Genomic DNA, 21,817 nt, shown 5'->3' on the forward strand with positions numbered 1-21,817 from the left:
TATATTCTCATCTACTCAGGAGCTCAATAAATATTTTTTTGAATGAAAGATTGTAGTTACTCAACATGTATTTATTTTAATACGGTTTCCCAGACGTGGTGGTAGGTGCTGCAGAAGTGCAAGAGTCTCTGTTTTCAAGGAGATTCACCTTCCACAAACTCAGCGATAACACAAGTAAAAATGGGAGCGGATGTACTTTCTAAGGCTTTCAATATCATTTTTCACATGATAAGATCCCACTGCTTTAGAGTTATAAGAATTCAGATAAGAGATCAGAATGGATTTATAGGATGAGGGAAGTGGGACATGCCCAGACAAGGAAGGACAAGTAGTGTGATAGGAGATGGAGAAGCCATTTATGATGGTTGATTTTGTGTGTCAATTTGGCCAGATATTTGGTCAAACATTATTCTAGATGTTTCTGTGAAGGTACTTTTTAGATGAGATTAACATTTAAATCAGTAGACTCTGAGTAAAGCTAATTATTCTTCATAACGTTGGTGGCCCTCATTCAGTCAGTTGAAGGCCTTAACAGAAAACGTCTGACATCCTTGGAAGAAGAGAGAATTCAGCCAGCAGACGACCTTTAGAGTTAAACTGCAACTCTTCCCTGAGTCTCCAGTCTGCAGGCCCACCTTGCGGATTTTGAGCTATCTGGTCTCTGCAATCACGTGAGCTGAGTCCTCAACAGACAGGGATTTTTTTCTTTTTTTTGGTGTGTGTGGGCAGTAAGTACGGGTCCTAATACAGGGACAGGGAGAAGATGGGCTGGGAGGTGCTGAGCATCAGGAGTGGCTCAGAGAAGGGCTGAATCAGGCCTGCAGCGCCGCTGCCTGGACCCACTCTTCAGAGGAAACCCCGTCTCACCGGATCTCGGGAGTTCTACTGGACTGGCAGAGGATTCCTATGATGAGAAACACCTGGGCATCCTGGATGCCAGAGGCCCCTTATCCCAGAGGCTCGTGCAACGAGTCTGGCTCATGCCACCTATCAAGCAAATGTATACATATATACATGCTCTCTTAATTCTTTTCTCTGGAAAACTCTAATACTCTGTTTAAGCAGGTAAGTTAGAAAAAGAAAAGTATAGAGTGAGGGATAATTGTTGCATTTGTGTCTATGTTTTTGTGTATTAATAAGCAAATAAGTGTGAATAAGTGTGAAGAGACTGGAAGATTCACTTGGAGAGAAGATGCATGTTAAATTAGACTTACAGCACAGAATTGTGTGATGATTGTGGATCTTTGTTCCTGTGGGAACTTAGGACTCAGGGCGGCTTTTGGTGACAAAGAAACTCTAAGCTTGTGTTCCATTAATTCACCAAATAATTATGGCTTTGGCAAATGAAGATTTTTCTCAATATGCATCATCAAGAGATATGGATCTTAATTAATATTAGGTATTTTAACTTTAATTTCTGCCTCTTTTAAAATTTTTAAATGTGATATCTCTTATGTAACAGAAGCCTTGTGCCTTAGAATTATTTCCTTAAATAATTTCCAGTTAGTTATTTTGTTCTTTTAAAAGTCTGAGACACAGGGGGCCGACCCCATGGCTTAGCGGTTAAGTGCGCGCGCTATGCTACTGGCGACCTGGGGTTCGGATCCCGGGTGCCCACCGACGCACCGCTTGTCCGGCCATGCTGAGGCAGCGTCCCACATACAGCAACTAGAGGGATGTGCAACTATGACATACAACTATCTACTGGGGCTTTGGGGAGAAAAGAGGGAAAAAAAAAAGGGGAGGATTGGCAATAGATGTTAGCTCAGGGTCGGTCTTCCTCAGCAAAAAGAGGAGGATTGGTATGGATGTTAGCTCAGGGCTGGTCTTCCTCACAAAAAAAATACATAAATAAATAAAAAAGAATAGAATGCAAAAAAAATAAAATAAAAAAATAAAAGTCTGAGACACAGCACTTATTTCTTTTCTTAATGGAATCTCCCATGTAAAATTAAAAGAAAAAAAAAGTTTTTTAAAAGCAATATATTCATGTAGGGACTCTATCAGAGTCTGAATAGATCTACTCACTACTATTTATTAAAAAATTCCTAAGTAGTTTTGATTACCCTTACTCTTAATTGTCTCATCTTTAAGTCTACTCTACCTTGCACAGGTGTTTTAAGGATTGTCCAGTAGGTATGGTACTTGCGTCTTGACAACCTGCACTCAAACTTCAACGCTGCCCTTAGGATCACGCTCTCACCCCACAGACATGGAAGTAGAGGACTTGCTCCCCTAATTATATTGTCCTGACTGGGCTTTCTTTGCTTTCTCAATCCTGCCGGTTTACTCTCTCCCATGACCACCTGCAGCTCCTTGCCAATAGTGAGGACCTTGCATAGTTGGAATAGCACATGATTGAGATATTTGCTTCAATATGGCTTGTAATCTGCCTGTTTGTGAATCTGTTGTCTCACTATAACATAATTAACTTCAAAACTAATAATAAAAATATATCTGAAGAATCCAAAATTTTTGGAAATTAAAAAATAAACTTCTATATGACCCAAGGATCAAAGAATAAATCATAAGCAAGTTAGAAAATACATTCAATTTAATGAAGATGAAAATACATGTCAAAATTTGTGGGATGCAGCTAAGACAGTGCTTGAAGATAAATTTTTAGTTTTAAATATTTATATTAGAAGGGAAACATATAAAGTCAATGACCTAAGCGTCCCTCTCAAAGAAAAAGAAGAGTAAATTAAATCCAGAATAAGAAGGAAGCAAATAAGAATGATAAGATAAGAAATCAATGAAATAGAAAATTGATAAATACTAGAAACTGTCAATGAAATCAAAACCTGTTTCTTTGAAAAGATCCGTAATGTTAATAAAATTATAATTAGACTGATCAAGAAGAAAAGAGAGAAAATACAAAATACCAATATTGGAAATGTAAGAGTGTCATGTAAAAACACTACAGACATTAAAGGAAAAAAGAGAATATTATGAACACATTTATACCACTATATTTTAAAATTTAGTTGAAATGAACCAATTCCTTGACAGACACAGATTACTAAAATAAACCCAAGCAGAATTTCAAACTCAATCTGAATTTTCTTATATTAATTAAAGAAATTGAATTCATAAGTAACATCCCCTCCAATCTTTAGACTCAGGTGGAATCACTGATAAAATCTATCACACATTTAAGGTAGAAATAAAATCAGCTCTACACAAAATCTTGTAGAAAATAGTGAATGCAAGACTTCTCAATTTATGTGGCCAGTGTTGCCCTAATACCAAAATCAAAAAACGTTCACAAGCAAAGAAAATTGCACATTGATATCCCTTATGAAACACATGCAATAAAAAGCTTATCCAAATATTTGTAAATCAAATTCATCAATATGTAAAATATGTAAGAAGAATGACACGTAATGACCAAGTAGGATTTATCTCAGGAATGCAAAGTCAGTTGGCACTTGAAAATCAGTCCTCATTTTAGTATGAGGAGAAAAGCTACACGATGATATCAACAGATGGAGCAAAAGCATTTGAGAAAGTTTAACACATAAACATAATAAAAACTCTTAGGAAAGTATGAATAGAATAAATTTTCCTCAAGCTGATAGAGGGCATTTATGAAAATTCTACAGCTAAAATGATACTTAGCAGTGAAAAACTGACTGCTAGTGCCCTCAGATTGAGAACAAGGCAAGGATGTCTGCCTTATTTCTTGTATTTAACATGGTGTTAGAGGTATACACCTAAAAAGAAAAGCTAAATCTTCTAGAAGAAAGCATAGGGGCAAATCCTTCAGTTTTAGTGTAGGCAAAGAATTCTTAGTACATAAAAGTACAAACTATAAATGAAAAAAAAATGATGAATTTGACTTTATCAAAATAAAAAATTCAGTTCTTCTAAGGAAACCACAGGTTGTCACTCCACAAGTCTGACAAAAGACTTGTACCCAGAGGTATAAAAATCTCTTAAAACTGCATAATAAGAAGACAAACAATCTGATAAAAATATACACAAAGGGTTTGAACAGACACTTAACTGGAGAAAATATAAAAATGGGAAATAAGCTCACAAAATGATGCTTAACAACATTAGTCATTAGAGTAATGGGAATTAAGACCACAAGGAGATCCCACTGCACATTCTCTTGAGTGGCTAAAATTACAAAGATTAATAATACCAGGTGTTGGCAAGGATGTGGATCATTTGGAACTGTCATGTTATTACTCGTGAGAGTGTAAAATATTACAACCACTTTAGAAAACTCTTTTGCAGTTTCTAATAAATATAAACTTGTAGTTAAAAATGACCTATCAAATCCACTCTGAGGTATGCACTAACAAATTGAAAATTTATGAATATACAGAACATGAATGTTTATGGTAGATTTATTCATGATAGCCCCAAATTGGAAATGACCCAAATGTCCATCAACAGGTGATTGGATAAATATTGGTATATGTGTGTACGCTGGAATAATATTCAGCAATAACAAGGAAATGAACTTCTGGTACACACAACAACATATATGAATCTTAAACATGTTGTGCTGAGAATGCATTTAGACATAAAAGAGCATATATTACATAGTCTCATTTTAGAAAAAATTTTAGAAATGACAAAGTTAATCTAAAAATACAAGAAGAAAGAGAAAAGCAGGTGAGCTGCTGTCACGAGGAGGAGGAGAGCAGGAGATGGCCTGCGAAGATCATGCTGCAATGCTATAATCTAGTATATTATTAAGGGCCAAAATGAGGCTCTTAAGGGCAGCGCATTGAGACTCATAAAAGTGTAGAAATTCGTAAAAGAGAGATGATTTCAATAAAATGAAGATTCATGGAAAGTGTAGATATGAGCTGAGCTTTGAAAGATGAGGTGGGATTTGGTTGGGCAAATGCATAGGAGATACCAACAATAGACAATATTTGAGAACAGAGAAGGCACTGGTCTGGGGAGACAGAATGTGCATATGAAAGGAATAAGCTAGCTCTAAATAAATGTTCAATGGATTTGAGATCTAAATGTTTTAAAAGAGACTTTGGATGTCAGTTATTCCAATGTCCCTTCTAGTTCACAGAGGAATGGCCCCAATAATGGAAATTCAAGCAGGCCAGGCAGAAGAATGTGAGGATTATAATAACCACTAATATTTATTGAGTGTTTACTATCTGTAAGACAGGATTCTGAATATTAGAATAATTGTAATAATTCATTATAACAACCCTATAAATCAGGAACTATGATCATCCCACTATGTATATGAGAAAACTGTGGCACATAGAGCTTAATTCACAAGTTCCATTTAACTCGACGAGTACGTGATGGAGCCTGGGTTTGAAATCAAGCATCCTGGCCTTCTAGTCTCTGTTTTTTTGTTGTGTAAGCCGTAGAAAGCCACTAGCAATATGTCAGCAAAGTGAGGAACATAACAAATAGGCGGTGAATGTTCGCATTTATCACACTGGATTTTAATGACCATATTATATGCATTTATTCCCCCCATAGTCTGTCAGGACATGAACTTTCTCATAAATTTTCCTACATTCATCATCTAGCTCTAGCACAGTGCTGAGTAAACAAAATGTGCAGAGTATATAGTGTATAATAGTATATAAATGAATGTCTATATAAGTGGAAGAATGAATGTGGAAAGAGAAAACCTCTAATTTACTCATTATATGTAAAGGATAAAAGCAGTGTTCAAGCTGAAAAGGGCTTGGGCATTGGAAAAGTCTTTTGTTTAATCTTTAGTCACATTTCTTTAATCACTATCCCTCCCGAACATTTATAACAACATCTTCAGTTATTTTACATATTATACCATGTAGTAATACTGAACACCTATGTATGTATTCCACTGTAGACGATTAGTAACGCCACTAGATGGCGCTGGTATATCTTTGTTGTGTAACTCAGGTGCGCGCGCGCGTGTGTGTGCCTGTGTGTAATTTCAGTGCGAGAAACATATCAGATATCATTTAATGCCATTAGAGTGCACAGGGTCTGGAGGTAGAGTGTTTAGGTTTGAATCCTGGCTGTGCAAAGTACCAGCTGTGAGATTGTAAGTAGGTTTCTTAATCTCTTTGTGTCTGCTTCCCTATCTTAAAGGGAAAATAGCAGCTACCTCATATCATAGGGTTGATCTAAGTATAAAAATATTTAACTCAAAATATTTTCTGGTACTATTAGGCACTCAAAAATGTCCTTTTTTTCCCAAAAAATATTAAGTAATTTGCTGCAGATCAAAAATGGCTGATACTAGACTGTCACCCTCTCTCTCCCCTCTTTGTCTGTCTTCCACTCTCTCTCCACCTCAAAAGTTTGTCTGTTATATTGTATTTCTTACAACTTTTAGAATATTCAATTGTCAGTAAATTCTATTGTCTCTACCTTACAAATACATACAAAGACTGATGATTTCTTACCACGTTTACTGCTACAACCCTCATCCAGGCCGCCATCATCGCTCCCCTGTATTAATGTAATAGCCTCCAAATGAGTCTCCCTTCTGTCCTTGCACCCTACGGTCTCCCCTCAACGCACCTGACAGTGTGATCCTGAAAAAATACAAATCAGATTAGTCACTCCTCTGCTCGAAATGCCCTTTCCCACTCTAATCTCCAGGGTAAACTACAACTATTTCTGTGTAGTTGATCTCAGAATAAAGCAAGATGCCAGGTGTTTTATTCTATGCAAATGCCAAAGTCCTTGCTGTGGTTCACAAGGTAGATGATGTATTCTTGGTTCCTTCTCTGCCCTCATCTCTTACTACTCTTCTCCCCGCTCCTCATTTCTCCACTCCGCCTACAGCTGGCTTCTTACTGATCCTGGAATAGCAGACCTGCTTCTCTCTCAGGGCCTTTGCTTTTGCCCTTCACTCTTCCTTGACTGTTCTTTCTCTAGATATTCACATGACTCACCCTTCTCTGCCTTTTTGTTTGTTTGTTTGCTGAGGAAGATTCACCCTGAGCTAACATCTGTTGGCAATCCTCCTCTTTTTTGGCTTGAGAATATTAGCCCTGAGCTAACATCTCTGTGAATCTTCCTCTATTTTGTATGTGGGTTGCTGCCACAGCATGGCTGACGAGTGGTATAGGTCTGTGACCAGGATCTGAACTCATGAACCCCGGGCCGCCGAAGCAGAGCACACCAAACTTAACCACTACGCTATGGGACCAGCCCCAGCCTCCCTGCCTTCTTAAAGAAGGTTGCCCTTGCAACACTATTTAGAACTACACCTGGTTGTCCCCTGGCTCTTCCTATATTTCTCACCAGGCTTCATCTTTTTTCCATAGCACTTACTATCTTCTAACATGTCACATTTTCCTAATTTTTTTTTTGTGAGGAAGATCAGCCCTGAGCTAACATCCAATGCCTATCCTCCTCTTTTTGCTGAGGAAGATTGGCCCTGGGCTAACATCTGTGCCCATCTTCGTCTACTTTATATGAGATGCTGCCACAGCATGGCTTGACAAGCGGTGCATCGGTCCATGCCCAGGATCCAAACCTGTGAACCCCGGGCCGCCGAAGTGGAGCACTTGCACTTAAGCACTACACCACCGGGCTGGCCCGTCATTTTACTAATTTTTTATCTGTCTCACCCAGGTAGAATGTAAGCTCCATCATGGGAGGGCTTTTGGTCTGTTTTATTCATAGCTCTTTCACGAACCCATAGAACTGTGCCTGCTGCAGTGTGAGAACTGACAAAATCATTATAAAATGAGTGAATGAGGACCACAAATAATTCAACAATTATTTTTTTGGAGTCATCCTTGGCTATTCAAAGATAAACAAGCACAGGTCCTTATCCTCAAGCAGTTTTACTTAGTGGAGGGGGTAGACACATGGGAATTACAATTACTTGCACTGCAAATATGTGCTAAGTGCTATAGTAGTGGAAATAGTATATTATCAGGACTTGGGGAAGGAGATATTACTTTCAGTTGGGAAGATAAATATTGAATACTATGTTTAAATAGCTAAACTTTGCAAGTTTAAAGAGGTGCCTTCAAACAGGTTCTCTAATTAGAGCCTTAAATTCTCACTTGGAGTTTATAAATAGCTTTGTAGATGCAACCTTTGGAGTGTGACTCTCCCCAGGCCGACTGCCTCTGCTTTCTTGTTTGCCAAAGACTTACCCTGAAGGGACTCTGTGGGAACCACAGCTTGGCCTTGCATTAAGCTAATGAGTCCTCGCTCTTCAGATTGAGCTGTTCCACACTGCTGATGACACTGCAGGCTCTCCATATTTCAGCTCTTCTCACCACTGCATTTAAACTAATGTAAAATGGCGCTTTCTTTTTTCTTGTTCCTCTTATCTTTATCTAATTATGTGTGATCAGGGGCGAGAAGTAGAAGTATGACTAACATTTTGCTTGTCTGAATAGGCTCAGGGGAACAGTTTTATGTGCTTTTAACTTATGTGCCTTTTTCTATTATCATCAAAAAATGATACTTGCCGTTTAAACGCTCAATGATGTAGACTCGTATAAAGTGTAGCTTAGAATTGGTCTTAATTCTACCCACTCCACTATTCATTGTATAAATACTTGCACAATTTGATATTATATTACAAAAACATTTGTGCAAGCTGCTTTGTCATTTCTCAGCGGTAAGCGAATATTCTTTTGAACAGCTTCACTTTGCGGATTTTTCACAGTTTAATCATTCAATTTTCAATGGCAATTCGAGTTGTAATTTTGTCTGACAATAATGGTAATACTTTGGTCTTCTGGAGAAACATAGTATATTAAAGCTAAAACTCTCCCCCTCCAAACACCACAATAAAATGTGGCAAACATTCTTTAAAAAGTATACTTGATCTCAGAAGAAAGAGACACTGCTGGTTGTGACAAACAGGAGATAAATGAAAACCAGAGGACAAGCAAGTGATCTGACCTTGGAGATGACCTTGCAGGTGACTGGGGAGAGTAGAGGTTAGTTTTGAGGACTATTCGTTTTGGGTTTCAATGCCCAGTGTGAGACATTATACGAGGACAGGACATTTATGTGGCCAGGGTAACACAGGGAACTAAGTCTGAAACCTCTTCCATGAGGTTGGTACCCTCAAAGGATTATACCCTCAGTAAAATTGTGAAGTAGGAAAAAAAATACCATTTAACATTGGAAGATGGGCAGAAAGCTCACCTTTCATTGCCTGGGTTTGAGAAGAAGAAGATTTTTCCCCGAGAATTCAAAATAATAGAGCTGTGTCTCCCTTGGGCTTGAATTTCAAATTTATTCTACCTTACCCATATGAACTGAGACCGCCATGAAGACAAATCATCAGGAAAGGATGAAATCATGAAATCCTGAGCTGGTGAGTCTCCTGGGACACCAGGAAAAAGCAAATGCAAAACAAATCTAAAGAAATTCTCTGCCTCTCCAGAAAACAAAAAAAACCCGATTCTCATTGAAAAAAACAAGCTCTACTTTAAAAGTTTTTACAACAAAAATATCATGATATGCACTTAGAATCAGTTTCCCAGAGGGATAGACAGTGGACACTGTGAACAGCAGAACTAAAACTCCATGACTTTGAGACAATTAATAAGAATCTGAAAGAAGACTATGAAAAAAATAAGACTTGAAAAGAAGTTGAAAACTTCTAGAAATTAAAAATGCCATATATATTTTAAAAAGTAGCTAATATTCAGTTAAACATAGAATTAGTAAATTGGAAAAACATCTGAAAAAAATGACAAAAAATTCCATAGAGAAAGACAAGAAATAGATGATATGAACATAAGATTAAGAGAATTGGAAGACTGAATGGCAAGAAAAAACTTTTGTCAAATAAGATATACACCAGGAGAGAATGTAGACAATGCCAGAGAGATACTATTTCAAATATTATATAATATGTAAATCGTCAGTTATTTTGATAAAAGTACACAAACTTTTGACTAATAGGGTGAATTCACAGAATACCAAAGATAAAGAAAAATATCTTAAAAGCAACTAGACAATAACAGGTAATTGACAAAGGAAAACTCTTAATGAAAGAAGAGATTTCTCAAAAGCATCAATAAAGGCCAAGAAAAAAATTTGAAAGTATATCTGCAAAGACCTGAGGAAAAGTAATTAGAATTTAGCCTAGAATTCTATAGCCATCTGAACTAATATTCAACAATGAATAGAAAAATAAGGGTATTCTTAAGAAAAAGACTGAAATAATTGAACAATGATTTGTTATTTCTGGGAAAAAAAACCTGCTACAGAATGTCCTTTTGGAAAAGTGACATTGACATCAGAAACACGAGTTGGATATTAGGAGAGAAAAGAACAAAGAAATTGAAAATTATGGATAAAACTAAAAAAGCACTGCCTTATAAAACAGCACAATCAAGATTAATTTCGGAGCGTATAAGACAAGGTAGAATAAAAATATTTGACAATAATAATATGCTGCCTGGAAAATTCCCCAGCTCTTATGTTAATGCCAGGGAAAAATGTAAGAGATGCTATCATGAAGATGGGGCAGCAAAGGCCACGGAGTCCATTGCAAAGACAGACTCATTAAAAAAACTTGTCAAGTGTGAGTCAACTCCAAATCAGTCAAAAGGTGCAAACCCTGTGGCTGTGGCCAGAAAGAAATATGGCTCTGGCCACTGAGACAAGCGTGTACAAAGCTGAAACATGATGTCAGCAATGATGAACTTGCCACATGATATAGGACTTTGTGTAGGCCAAAAACATCGGAAGTTGATTTGATTGAGGTGCACACAGCTGATGCACAGAAAATAAATATCTTGTTTACCGACATAGATCCTCTCTCGTTTCATGTGCCCTGGTCTTTCCCTCCGCACTACCCCAATCTCTGCTGCTTTCAGGAGAGAAATAATTAGGGGTGGGACCAAGGTCTTCCTGTCCCATTGTGGACCCAGGGCCGTTCACACTTTTGTGAGTATGCTGAGGGACTTGGGGGAGTAGAAGGACTCAAGTTTTTATGAATTTGTTGGATGTGGCTGCCAAGTCACTGTTCTATGTGGACCCTTTGGTTGAATTTGGGTCTTCCCCAAATGATGAGTATGGGCAAGTTTGGCAGTAGAGAAGGGAAGCTAAAGGAACTTGTGATTGGGGGCCCTTTGGGCTGATTCACTGTACTATTATAGCAACTTCCATTGCTGAATATTTTTGGTATTTATGTTTTGTTTGTTTCTACTGTGAATGCTTATAAGTACCAAAGGGAATGCTCTTGATAGGAAAACAGCCACATACAGGGAAAGGTATATGCTTCTACCTATAGCCACATATGGGAAAGACCCCAAAATCCCAGTGATTACTTTCTGCTCCAAATTTCTGTGACAGATGGGTTGCTGATTAGAACCTCTGGCAAGAGGAGGCAGCCTCCTAGAGGTGCCTCTTAGTGTTTTAAACTTGTGACCTTCCTCATAAGACTTCCAGGTACATCACTTTTGAAAAGCAGCTAATGGCTTGCTGCTGGACTCTTGTAGTAACTGAAAGTGTGATCTATGGAGGCTTGTGAATCCTGTGCCTGATAGTCTCACTTTGGTGGGTTAACTGGGATTCAATGCCTAGCAAGGTGGGAAGAAATCAACAAGTCTCATTTATCAAATGGAAATGGCGCACTGAGGAAAACAGCTGGCCTGGCCCCGGGAGCATCTTGGCTTTACATGAAAAAATGGCAGCTGTTCTTTTCTGGGAAATGTTAACCCCCACTCTGCTGCTTAAAGCAAGCTGCTGAATCAATGGAGACTTCAATCAGTTGCCCTAAATGCCTTGACCTGGTTCACTGATGGTTCAGATAAGATGCTGAAACTAGATGGTGTCCACTGGGATGCTATGGCTGTTCAACTCAGCAACAGCTGTACAGAACCAAAAATGGACAATTTCTGCTCCATGGGCAGAAATCAAGGCTGTTCTCATAGTTCTGGCCAGTACTCTACTTCACAAAATTTTATCTTTTTACTCACTCTGGGGCTGTTACACCTACCTTTTTGGTTTAACACTTGGAAAAGTACTGATTGCGTATGAAAAAGAGGTTTATTGGGGGCTGTAGTCTTTGGAAACAAATTGTGGCTGCTAATAGGAACTTTTGAGTTATTCTTGTAGGTGTCCACAGTAAGGGCTTATTCCCTGAGGAGACCAACTGGAATCCAGCTGCTGATCAAGCCTTCATTGTCCGGATTATACCATTGCTGCCTGGATCCATCATCATACTGGACATCACAACACATATACCATCATAGACTGGGCATATAGTAAAGTATTCGGTGTCTCATGCCAAGGTTACCACTGCTTGCCAGCTTTGTGACTCCAGTCAAAAGTTAACTTGCTTTATTCATGGTGAAGAAGTCACAGTTCACAGGGCATTTCTCCTGCACAGTGGTGGTAGATGGATTGCATCAGATTTTGATCCCTTCGTGGGGCTACCAGAAGTTCTCATGACTGTTGACATTTTTTTCAAGTTATAGTGCTGCTGTTCCTGTTCAATCAGCTGACTCTGGACACACCATTATGGTCCTTGAAACTAATCTGTGTCGTGTGTTTGGCTTTCCAGACTACTTGCAGTCTGACCATGGTATGGTTTTTATTATAAAAGCCACTCAACAATAGACTGACAGTCAAAGGATTTGATGAGTCTTCCATGCTCCCCACCATCCATAGGCTTCTGGTATTTGGTGATAATTGATCAACTCAATAAGATTTCCGACTGTCTCTTTTACTTCCTTGTGATGTACACAGCTTAGTAAGGCAGTTTGATTACTGAATGCAATTATCCTTCCTGAATAATTATCATGATGAAGGAGCAGAGAGGGTTATTGTGATATTGTGATATAATAAAAAATATATATTTGGTCTTCATCCCCAGTTCCTTGCACAGAGCTCCTAAACTCTTGCAATTTTCTGAGTAATAGGAGTGAGAGGAGCTTCTTTTGTTATTCATAATAAGCACCTTTTGGTCCTACCTGAATTTATGCTAATGAGGTTATTTTAGAGGAAGAGGGCTGATTGCCAGGGGTACCAGTTATGTGATTATAGGGTTGGAATCCTCAGCCCTACCCCTGCTCACCAGGGAGCACACAGGACCTGGAGACTGACTTATTCACCAATGACCAATGATTTGATCAATCATACCTATGTAATGAAGCCTCTGTAAGAACTCTAACCAAAAAGATTTGGAGTGCTTCCAGGTTGGTGAACACATAAAGGTTCTGGGAAGGTGACATGCCTGGAGAGGGCAGGGAAGCTCCGCACATTTTCCCACATACCCTGCCCTATACATCTTCTCCATTTAGCTGTTCCTGAGCTGTATCCTTTATAATAAACCAGTAATTGTAAGTATAGGTCTTTCCCGGGTTCTGTGAGCCATTCTAGCAAATAATCAATCCCAAGGAGGGGGTTGTGGGAACCTCTGATTTATAGCTGGTCAGTCAGATGTACACTTGACAATCTGGTTGGCATCTGAAGTGAGAGGCAGTCTTGTGAGACTGAGCCTTTAACTGTGGGGTTTGTAGTAACTCTGGGTCATTGTTATCAAAATCATTTAATTTGAGGAAAAGAATTTCACACATTTGGGGTCAGAGGTGAAGTGTTGAATTGTGTAAGTGTAGAGAGAAACAGAAGTTTTCCTTTAGTTACGCAGACATATTTTGAAAATTTGGGACTCTACGCTGACCATTCCTGAGCATGATGATTCTTTCTTTCTCCTGACATTATCAATCTCAGGGTGTACTGGTTGGTCTACTCTGTGGGTGGCAGCCCACCCAAACGTGGGCATAGGGTTTTAAACAATTCTAGTTCAGCCTCCCAGATTATGTCTGGACTCTCATAGTCCTCGATCACAAGGATAATGACCACTTGGTTGAGTACACTGACTGTGTGTGTGCATAACGGCTTTCCTGAAGTTTTATAAAAATGTCTTTGTCCCTCCTGCACCTGATCCTTCTAAAAGAAAGTTCTGGGTGTGAGTTGGAAATAATAGGAAAAATGGTGAAGTTACAACTACTTGAATAATGACAATTTTCTAGTGATGGAGCAAGAACACCAAGCTTGGCATGTGGGGAGGGAATGCCAAATCACACCTCTTTGGCTCTAGGAGCTATCCAGGACAGCCTCAACTCACTGGCCAAGATTGTTATGGATGAAAGACTTGCCCTAGACTTCCTCCTTGTGGGCCAAGATGAAGTCTGTGCCATCGCTAATACATCCTGCTGTATCTCGATGAAAACTTCAAACCAAGTGGAAAGGTGTTTTGTAAAACTCAAAGAGAAAGCCCCTCAGCTTTTTAGGATAGGCTCTGATGATTTGTGGGATTTGTTCAGCTCATTGGGCCCAGGCCCCTGTGGGGACATGCTTGGGATCGATACTGCCAATTGACCTCTCCCTGCTACTTGGAGTCCTTTGATAATTAAATGCTGTATGAGACAAATTTATGGATTTAGTCTCAGCTTTTGTTGGTCTGAATAATAGGAATGGCTTAGGGATTGGTGGGCTCATAGAAAAAAAGTCGCCCATAGTGACAGTGGCATAGAAATGAGGAGTGATATTGTTGGGAGGCAATTTTCTGTAGGTTTCATGTTTCTAAATGTTATGCAGAGTGAGGCACTGACAGCCCTTCATTCTGGACTACCTTTCCAAGGATGTTTGTACAGTGACTAGCGTTGGAAGATGTAGCGTTTCCCTTATGAGCAATGGGGAGCCATGCATTCTGCCCATTATAAATGGTTTGAGTTTCTAATCTCATGGTTTCTCTTCTGCAATGAAACCCATGTCATGTGCAGGTTATCTAGTCATCTTTGCATTGGCCTGTGGGATCGAGGCTCTAGGAACTGGTGCAAAGATTCTAACACTCTGGCTACCACTATTACTGTGAGTAGTAAACCACATTTTGTCCTTGACCCAAAAGTCTCCTGTCTTCTACCAGTATCTATGTCATCTTGGCTGGCTAACTTGCTAACTTATCAGTATATTAAAGTCTGATAGACTTCACAATTCTTGACATAAAATTGTACAACATATTGTGAAATTAATCCATATATTGGAGAAAATATTTTCAGTTTATATATACAAGAAATGACTGATGTCCAATTATATAAATAACTACAAATCAGTAAATAAATGACAAGCTACTGAAAGAAAAATACACAAAGAAGATAAAGAGTTAAATTAAAAGAAGAAGAAAGCAGAATGTAAAAGAAACCTATGAAACGATGATCAATGTTATATATATATTTGTGTGTGTGTGTGTGAGGAAGATCAGCCCTGAGCTAACATCCACGCCAATCCTCCTCTTTTTGCCGAGGAAGACTGGCCCTGAGCTAACATCCGTGCCATCTTCCTCCACTTTTTTTTTATGTGGGACGCCGCCCCAGCATGGCCTGACAAGCGGTGCGTCAGTGCACGCCCGGGATCCGAACCTGGGCCACCAGCAGTGGAGTCCATGCGCTTAACTGCTATGCCACGAGGCTGGCCCCTCAATGTTATATTTTATCAGGGAAAAATGCAAGTTAAAACCACAATGAGATTCTGTTCATATCCGTAAGGTTGGGCAAAACCTAAGAAGTTTTGTGAAGGTTTAAGGGAAATGAGAACCATTATATATTGCAGGTGGGAGTGTAAATTTATAGAATTGCTTTAGAGAGCAATTTTGAAGCCTAATGAGGCCTGGCTTGAGCAGTATTTAATTTTCTTTTTCTTTCCTTCCTGCCTCCTTTCTTCCCTCCCTCTCTCCAGCTCTCTGTTCCTCCCTCCTTCCCTGGCAGAGATTGTAAATGTTATTTCAAAGAGAAATAATTGTTAGGGCTGTAACAAATGTACACAGGGACTTTTCTAAACTTATAAAACTTTTGATTGTATAGAAAATTTTTTTGAAATTATAAATTATTTTTTCTTGTAGTTAAGTTCTCAGTTTCACCAAAAGGAGCATATTTAACCCATTATATATTTGAAAGATTAGGTGGTTGTACCATTTCAAATTATTTAATTCATGCTTAAAAATTGATCTGTGATAAACTGTATAACGAATTTGAGCTTTTGAGGCTAAAACTACATCTACCCCTTCACTTCTAAACTAAAAGTGAGGATAGGGGAGAAGACCCAATACCTATTACTGGTACTAGTGAATGATAATTCTACCTCTAGGGTAGCTAAAGTAATTTGCTAGCCAGCCACATCCTAGGTATGTTAATACTTCAAGATCAGTATTTTTAACCATGAAGCTGAGAGGTGATAGGAAAAAAAAAGTGTTATGAGAACAAGATGGGTTTGAAGAGTGAACTTCAACTCTTTGTGCATTCACATCTCTTTACTGCTTATCAACTGCATTAGTTTGCTTGGGCTGCCATAACAGCATACCACAGACTGGGCAGCTTAAATAACAGAAATTTATTTCTGAAAGTTCAAGATCAAGGTACCGGCAGGATTGGTTTGTAGTGAGGCCTCTTTTCCTGGCTTACAGATGGCCACCTTCTCGTTTTGTCCTCACATGGCCTTTCCTGGGATCTCTTCCTCTTCTTATAAGGTTACCAGTCCTATGGGTTCAGGGTCCCAACCTTATGACCTCATTTAACTTTAATCATCTCCTTAAAGAGCCTCTTTCCAAACACAGTCACATTGCGGGTTAGGACTTCAACATATAAATTTTGAGGGGGACGCAATTCAGCCTGTAACACCGCCTGTGTGCCTGCCACTTTTGTAAGTTCTGGGGGCACATTAGCGAACAAAGCAAAGATTCCTCCCCTTGTGGAGCTTGTGTTCTAGAGGGAGGTGGCAAAGAATAAATAATAATTATAATATGTAAATAAATGATATAATATGTTAGAAGGCAATGGTGTTAGGGAGAAAAGCAAAAGAGCAGGTGAAGGGCATCTGAAGTTCTAGCATGGGCTTCAGGGTGGGTGATAGTTTTAAATAGGGCAATCTAATTAGGCCCTCTTGAGTAGCTGACATTGAGCAAAGCCTTGTAGGATATGAGGGAATTAGCAGTATAGATACCTGTGCTTGTTAAGTCTGTTAAGTCTTGTTAAGTCAATTGAGAACAAGAGGCATCATTGAGAAGCTTTGGAAGACATGATTTAGAGTCAGATAACTTTGGTTCAAGTTCTTACTGTGTCATTTTGGGCAAGTCAGGCTCTGCACTGAAATACATAACCAACACTGTGGGTTTAATGATTTCCAGATGCCAGGGTATTTCAGAGCTGATCATTCCTGTTTTAGATGAAAACTGGGAAAACAAATTGCTTCAATTCTGAATTTGAACTCCTATAGGAATCATTGTCTGATTGCCAATCGTATCAGGTATGGATAGTCTCTCTCTTCAGCCCCAGAAGTATTAAATTTTTTCCTTTGCTTTGGTGTGGAAGATCAAGAGAGATCTCATTAATTATATTGATAAATATGTCAATCAGCGGCATTCCAAAGGGCTCTTCAATTGAGTCTAGGGATTAGTTTTTCCTTTGGGTGGGCAAAGTTATTGATGGAATTCAGGAGCACTTCACTAATGTAAAATATGAAGTAATAAGAATTTGCTACCCCAGGTGGTCTAGTGGTTAAGATTCGGTGCTCTCACTGCTGCAGCCTGGGTTCTTTTCCCTGTCAGGGAACCATACGATCCATTTGTTGGTTGTCATAACATGGTGGCTGTGTGTTGCTGTGATGCTCAAGGCTACGCCATCAGTATTTCAAATACCAGAATAGTGGACAGCTTTCAGTGAAGCTTCCAGACTAAGACAGACTAGGAAGAAGGACTGGCCACCCACTTCTGAAAAAATTGGCCATGAAAACCCTATGAATAGCAGTGGAGCATTGTCTGATATAGCGCCGGAAGCTAGGAGGATGGCACACTGGGCAGGGCTTGGCTCTGCTGTACATAGTGTCGTTAGGAGTCAGAGACCTGATGTCACTAACAACAACAAATAAGTATTTAAGGAGCATGCCTAGAATTGCACTTTACTCAGCAGCTAAGAAAATAATTCCATCAAATCTTGATTAATCATATTAATAAAAACTAAAAATGATTAACATACAGGAAAACTATTAACTCTTGCCCCAGAAAGGGAAAGGTATCAGAAGATACACTTTGGCCAAATGGAAGAAGTAATTCTGAAAGCCAGCAGTGGGGGAGGCCAAGAAGCCCTAACTGAAGGTCAGGCAGATTAACCCGGGAGCAGCCAGAGCAGGGAATGAGGGAAAACAGAAATTTAGGCTGTTGATGAATATTCATTTTGACTATAAAGTGGATAATAAAGAGATGTTTTCCTTTCTTCTTTTTTTTAAGAAAAAAGTAAACAGGCAGAATATAATTCTTTAGATACCCTTATTCTGTAAATGAAATATCTCTTCTATGTCAGCCCCTGGGCTGAGCTCTGGAGGAATAGCAGCAGATAACCCAGTCCCTGATTTTCCAGGAGATTGCAGTCTAGTCAGCAAGAGATGACAGTAAGCCAACACAAGCCAGTGTGGCAAAGCCATGGTAGCATTATGCACAGAGAACTCTGGGAACCTAACAGGAAGCACCTAGCCCAGGGCAGAGGGTGAGTTTGACAAGTGGGGAAGGTTTCCAGAAGCAGCCAAAGCATGACTGCATGTTGTAGAGAGAGGTGAAGTTACCTATACCTTCACATCGTCATTCAGCAAACATTAATTAAGCAATCTCGGCGTGTTAGACAGATATTTGTGCTAAACTCCAGGAATGAACAAGGTGCATTCCAGCTTTCAAGAATTTAGACTCTGGTAAAGGGAAACAGATATAAACAAGCTCACTAATGTGTCATTAGATACCAAGGGGAAGTTACGTGAAGGATGCAGTAGCACCACAAGTCTGCTCCACTCTGTTTGGGGAGTAGTGGTGTGAGGAAAAGTGTCCAGCGTCTGGGAAAATGAGTAGGTGCAGTGTGTGGAGTGGAGAATCAGGCCATTGAAGATGAATGAAACATCATGACTGAAGAGGAGGGAACAGGCATGGTTAATTTGTAGAACTACCAGTAGTTCCGTTTGGCTGCAGTTGCCGGTGTGTGAGAAGGCGGAAAGGGCTTAAGATGGAGGGCAGAAACAAAGCAAGAAGGCTTTGTATGTCCTAGAAAGGCATTTGGGTTTATTCCATGCATATATGGACATTTGTGAGGGAGAAATAAGATAAAGATTCAGGGAGTAAAGCGGGAAAGTGGAAATTCAGCTTTGGAATCATCCTGGCTTCCATGTGGAGGGTAGACCAGAGTGGGAAGGGACTGAGGGTAGCAGCCACCAGTTAGGAGTTTCAACACTAGCCTGGGAACCAAATGATGAAGGCCTGAATCAAGACTGTGTAAGTGAGGGAAAACGAGAGGAATGTGAGAGGAAAAATAATTTACAAGACTTGATAACTGATTGTATGACAAGGGTATTTCAGAGGAAAGGGGCTGGCATGACTCTCTATCTTCCAGTTGGTGCAGTTTAGTGTATTAGCCAAGCTGTTCCACGTGGCATGAATTTTTCAGTAAAAGTGAGAATTTAACAAACTTTGAGACCTTGTGTATAGTGAAAGGTGCTTCACTGGAGTAAAAATTGTTTAATGGATTTTACATTCCTTAAGTGTAAGTACCTCGTTTCTTAATTGTTTTATTCTGTTTTAGTGTAATTTTGTTGAGATTGATAAAGTAATGCTTTAACCTAAGTGGATTTGATGTATAAAAACCAAAGATGTATGTAAATCTTTGGGTTAAAAAAATCACTGAAAAATGACCTCTCTTATAGCAGTATGCATATTAACACAATATTAGATTACTAATGCTACAACTTTTATAGTTTTTATCTTCTCTTTCAAAAGAAAACTAGCACTAGTGTCATAGGAACATAAGATAAGATTTTACCTGGAAAAAGAAAAACATAACTGGTTTCCTTCTATGGCTTAATTCAACTAATTTCACTAGCAGTGGTGGCATTTTGGGTTATTAATTCATTCTAAAACAGAAGGCTAGCGTTTATTTCATGCTTTATAGTTGTTCAAAGACTGAGGTTTAGAGATGGAGTAAATTTATATGGACCAACTCTATAGAGAAAGTTTTATGGTAGTGTTTCATCGATAATGCTTAGTTGACAAAGTAATTGCTATTTCAGGCCCTGTTGGCCTGAAGAGTTTTTGTTCTGAATCTGTGTTTTAAATGCATAACAAAAGAAAGGAATCTTTAATGGTACTTGCTTTGAAATTAGAATGTGATTACTTTAAAGCACCCTGCATAGTTTTATTGCCTTAAACTATTTTAACTGCCATTCTTTTTTAATAGTCTTTATAACTGCACGCTGTGAGAAGAAAAGCTAGCAGAGAATTCACTTTGGTTGAGTTAGGTGAGGACCTGTTGAGAATTGCAGGAAAGGATCTTATTTTTTGACCTAGTCATCATTAGTCCTTTCTATGCCTTCTCTAAAGCTTGACACAGGGGTGTTTCCAGCACAACATTTTTAGCCTAATTTGACCAACTGGTTGTGTAAGGCTATCAGAACTTTCATTTTATGAAGCTGAATGATTGCTGAGAAAGGACTGGTGGGGTCAACATGAGTGTGGACATACCTCACACATAGACATATTTGATGATCCATCTTTCTAACACTCCTTGAAACATGTTAGAGGCATAGGAACTGTTTCTGACATACAGAGAGCCTGTAATCTTTGTAATCTGTGAGATTGAATAGGATAACAGTACCTGTTCTCTGAGAGTACTGCCATTTCTCAGGAGTTCGAGCTAGAAGTAGGTCAAGATGAAGAGACCTTACCCGGCCGTACATGCTCTGGTATGCCTCCGCAATCATCAGCCTTTGTGCGTTACAGCGTTGAGTTAGAATGTCGATTAGCATGTCTTTGTCACAGCCTGGAAAAGAATAACATTTGAAGATTAGTGAAGTTGCTACTCTGTAGTTAGGAAGAACAGATTACCTAAGGATCAAAACCAATATGCAAGCATTATCCCTGATGGTACTTTAAAGCAGTGAGCAGTTTAACTAAAATTGGAAATCACAAAGCAACACTTGATGGAGCCTAGGTTCTTCCTATCACTTGTTTTGGTGTTATTACTACAGATTTTACTTTAAAAAGATCCAATAAAAAGATGCGGAGGAGTAAAGCATACGGTTTTTCTTCAACCATCTCTCCTACCCCGCCAAGGCAAGGCTTCCCTGACCTTCAAGCTGATTAGTGTTTAAATGGGCACAATTTCTTTCTCATTTTACAGTTAAGAGAGAGATGATTTTGTGGGAGATCAAGATTTGGCCACCCTGAAATCTATTTCTTTACCTTGGTTGTTTTCTCTGAGGACATTTGACCTCCCCCACTAACTGCCTAAAGAATTTGACATGGTGGCTCCTTCCTGGAACAGATCTATCATGAAGGCTGTAAAGATAATGTAGGATAAATGTTACAATAGGAAAGGCACCAACAAGGCCATCTTATCGGAAGTTCTGTCTCTCTGGCCACATTCTCTGGATGGCCCTGCAAGGAGTTGCCAGACAAACATTTACATTTATAAGGGAAATCTCCATTTGTAAAGGTATCTCCCTCTCTGTTTTGGGAAGAGGGGGGGATGGCCTCATTTCTAGAGGCTTATCAGTGTGGAAGGTGAGGCCTTAAATCTGCATAATAACCTTACTCTTATTTACTGTGCTTTGGTGGTAATCTCCTGTAACTGACTCCCCCCACCCCCAAAATCCTCCTTTGTCATTGGCTGAACATGGTATTTAAGATGAGAATTTCTGCTATTGTGTTGAGAAACGCAGTGTCCCTGCTTTATCCCTTGTATACATGTTATTAAACTTGGTATTATTTTCTCCTGCTAACCTGTCTTGTTAATTATTTGGCCAGCCATAAGAACCTTAAGGAAAAGGGCAGAGGGAAATTCTCTCCCTCTCCCAACAA

The 21,817-nt window shown here is 39.1% G+C and overlaps 1 protein-coding gene across 2 annotated transcripts in view; it reads right to left on the reverse strand.

Moving 5' to 3' along the window:
• Positions 1-20,773, reverse strand: part of ANXA10 (annexin A10) — a 48,803-nt gene extending 28,030 nt beyond the window's left edge. Inside the window, exons 1-2 of one of the 2 annotated variants that reach the window (XM_087437232.1) lie at positions 20,683-20,742; positions 6,396-6,527 (exon numbers count right to left, since the gene is read on the reverse strand). In XM_087437232.1, coding sequence (XP_087293358.1) covers positions 6,396-6,434 — 39 coding nt within the window. In that variant the 5' untranslated portion in view covers positions 6,435-6,527; positions 20,683-20,742. Of the gene's footprint in view, positions 1-6,395; positions 6,528-20,682 lie in introns of both variants that reach the window. The other variant, XM_004433477.3, reaches the window with a different exon arrangement.
• Between the last annotated feature and the right edge of the window lie 1,044 nt (positions 20,774-21,817).

Source organism: Ceratotherium simum, chromosome 12 (genome assembly GCF_057802395.1).
Source record: "Ceratotherium simum simum isolate JZ-2026a chromosome 12, ASM5780239v1, whole genome shotgun sequence".
Taxonomy (NCBI): Eukaryota; Metazoa; Chordata; class Mammalia; order Perissodactyla; family Rhinocerotidae; genus Ceratotherium; species Ceratotherium simum.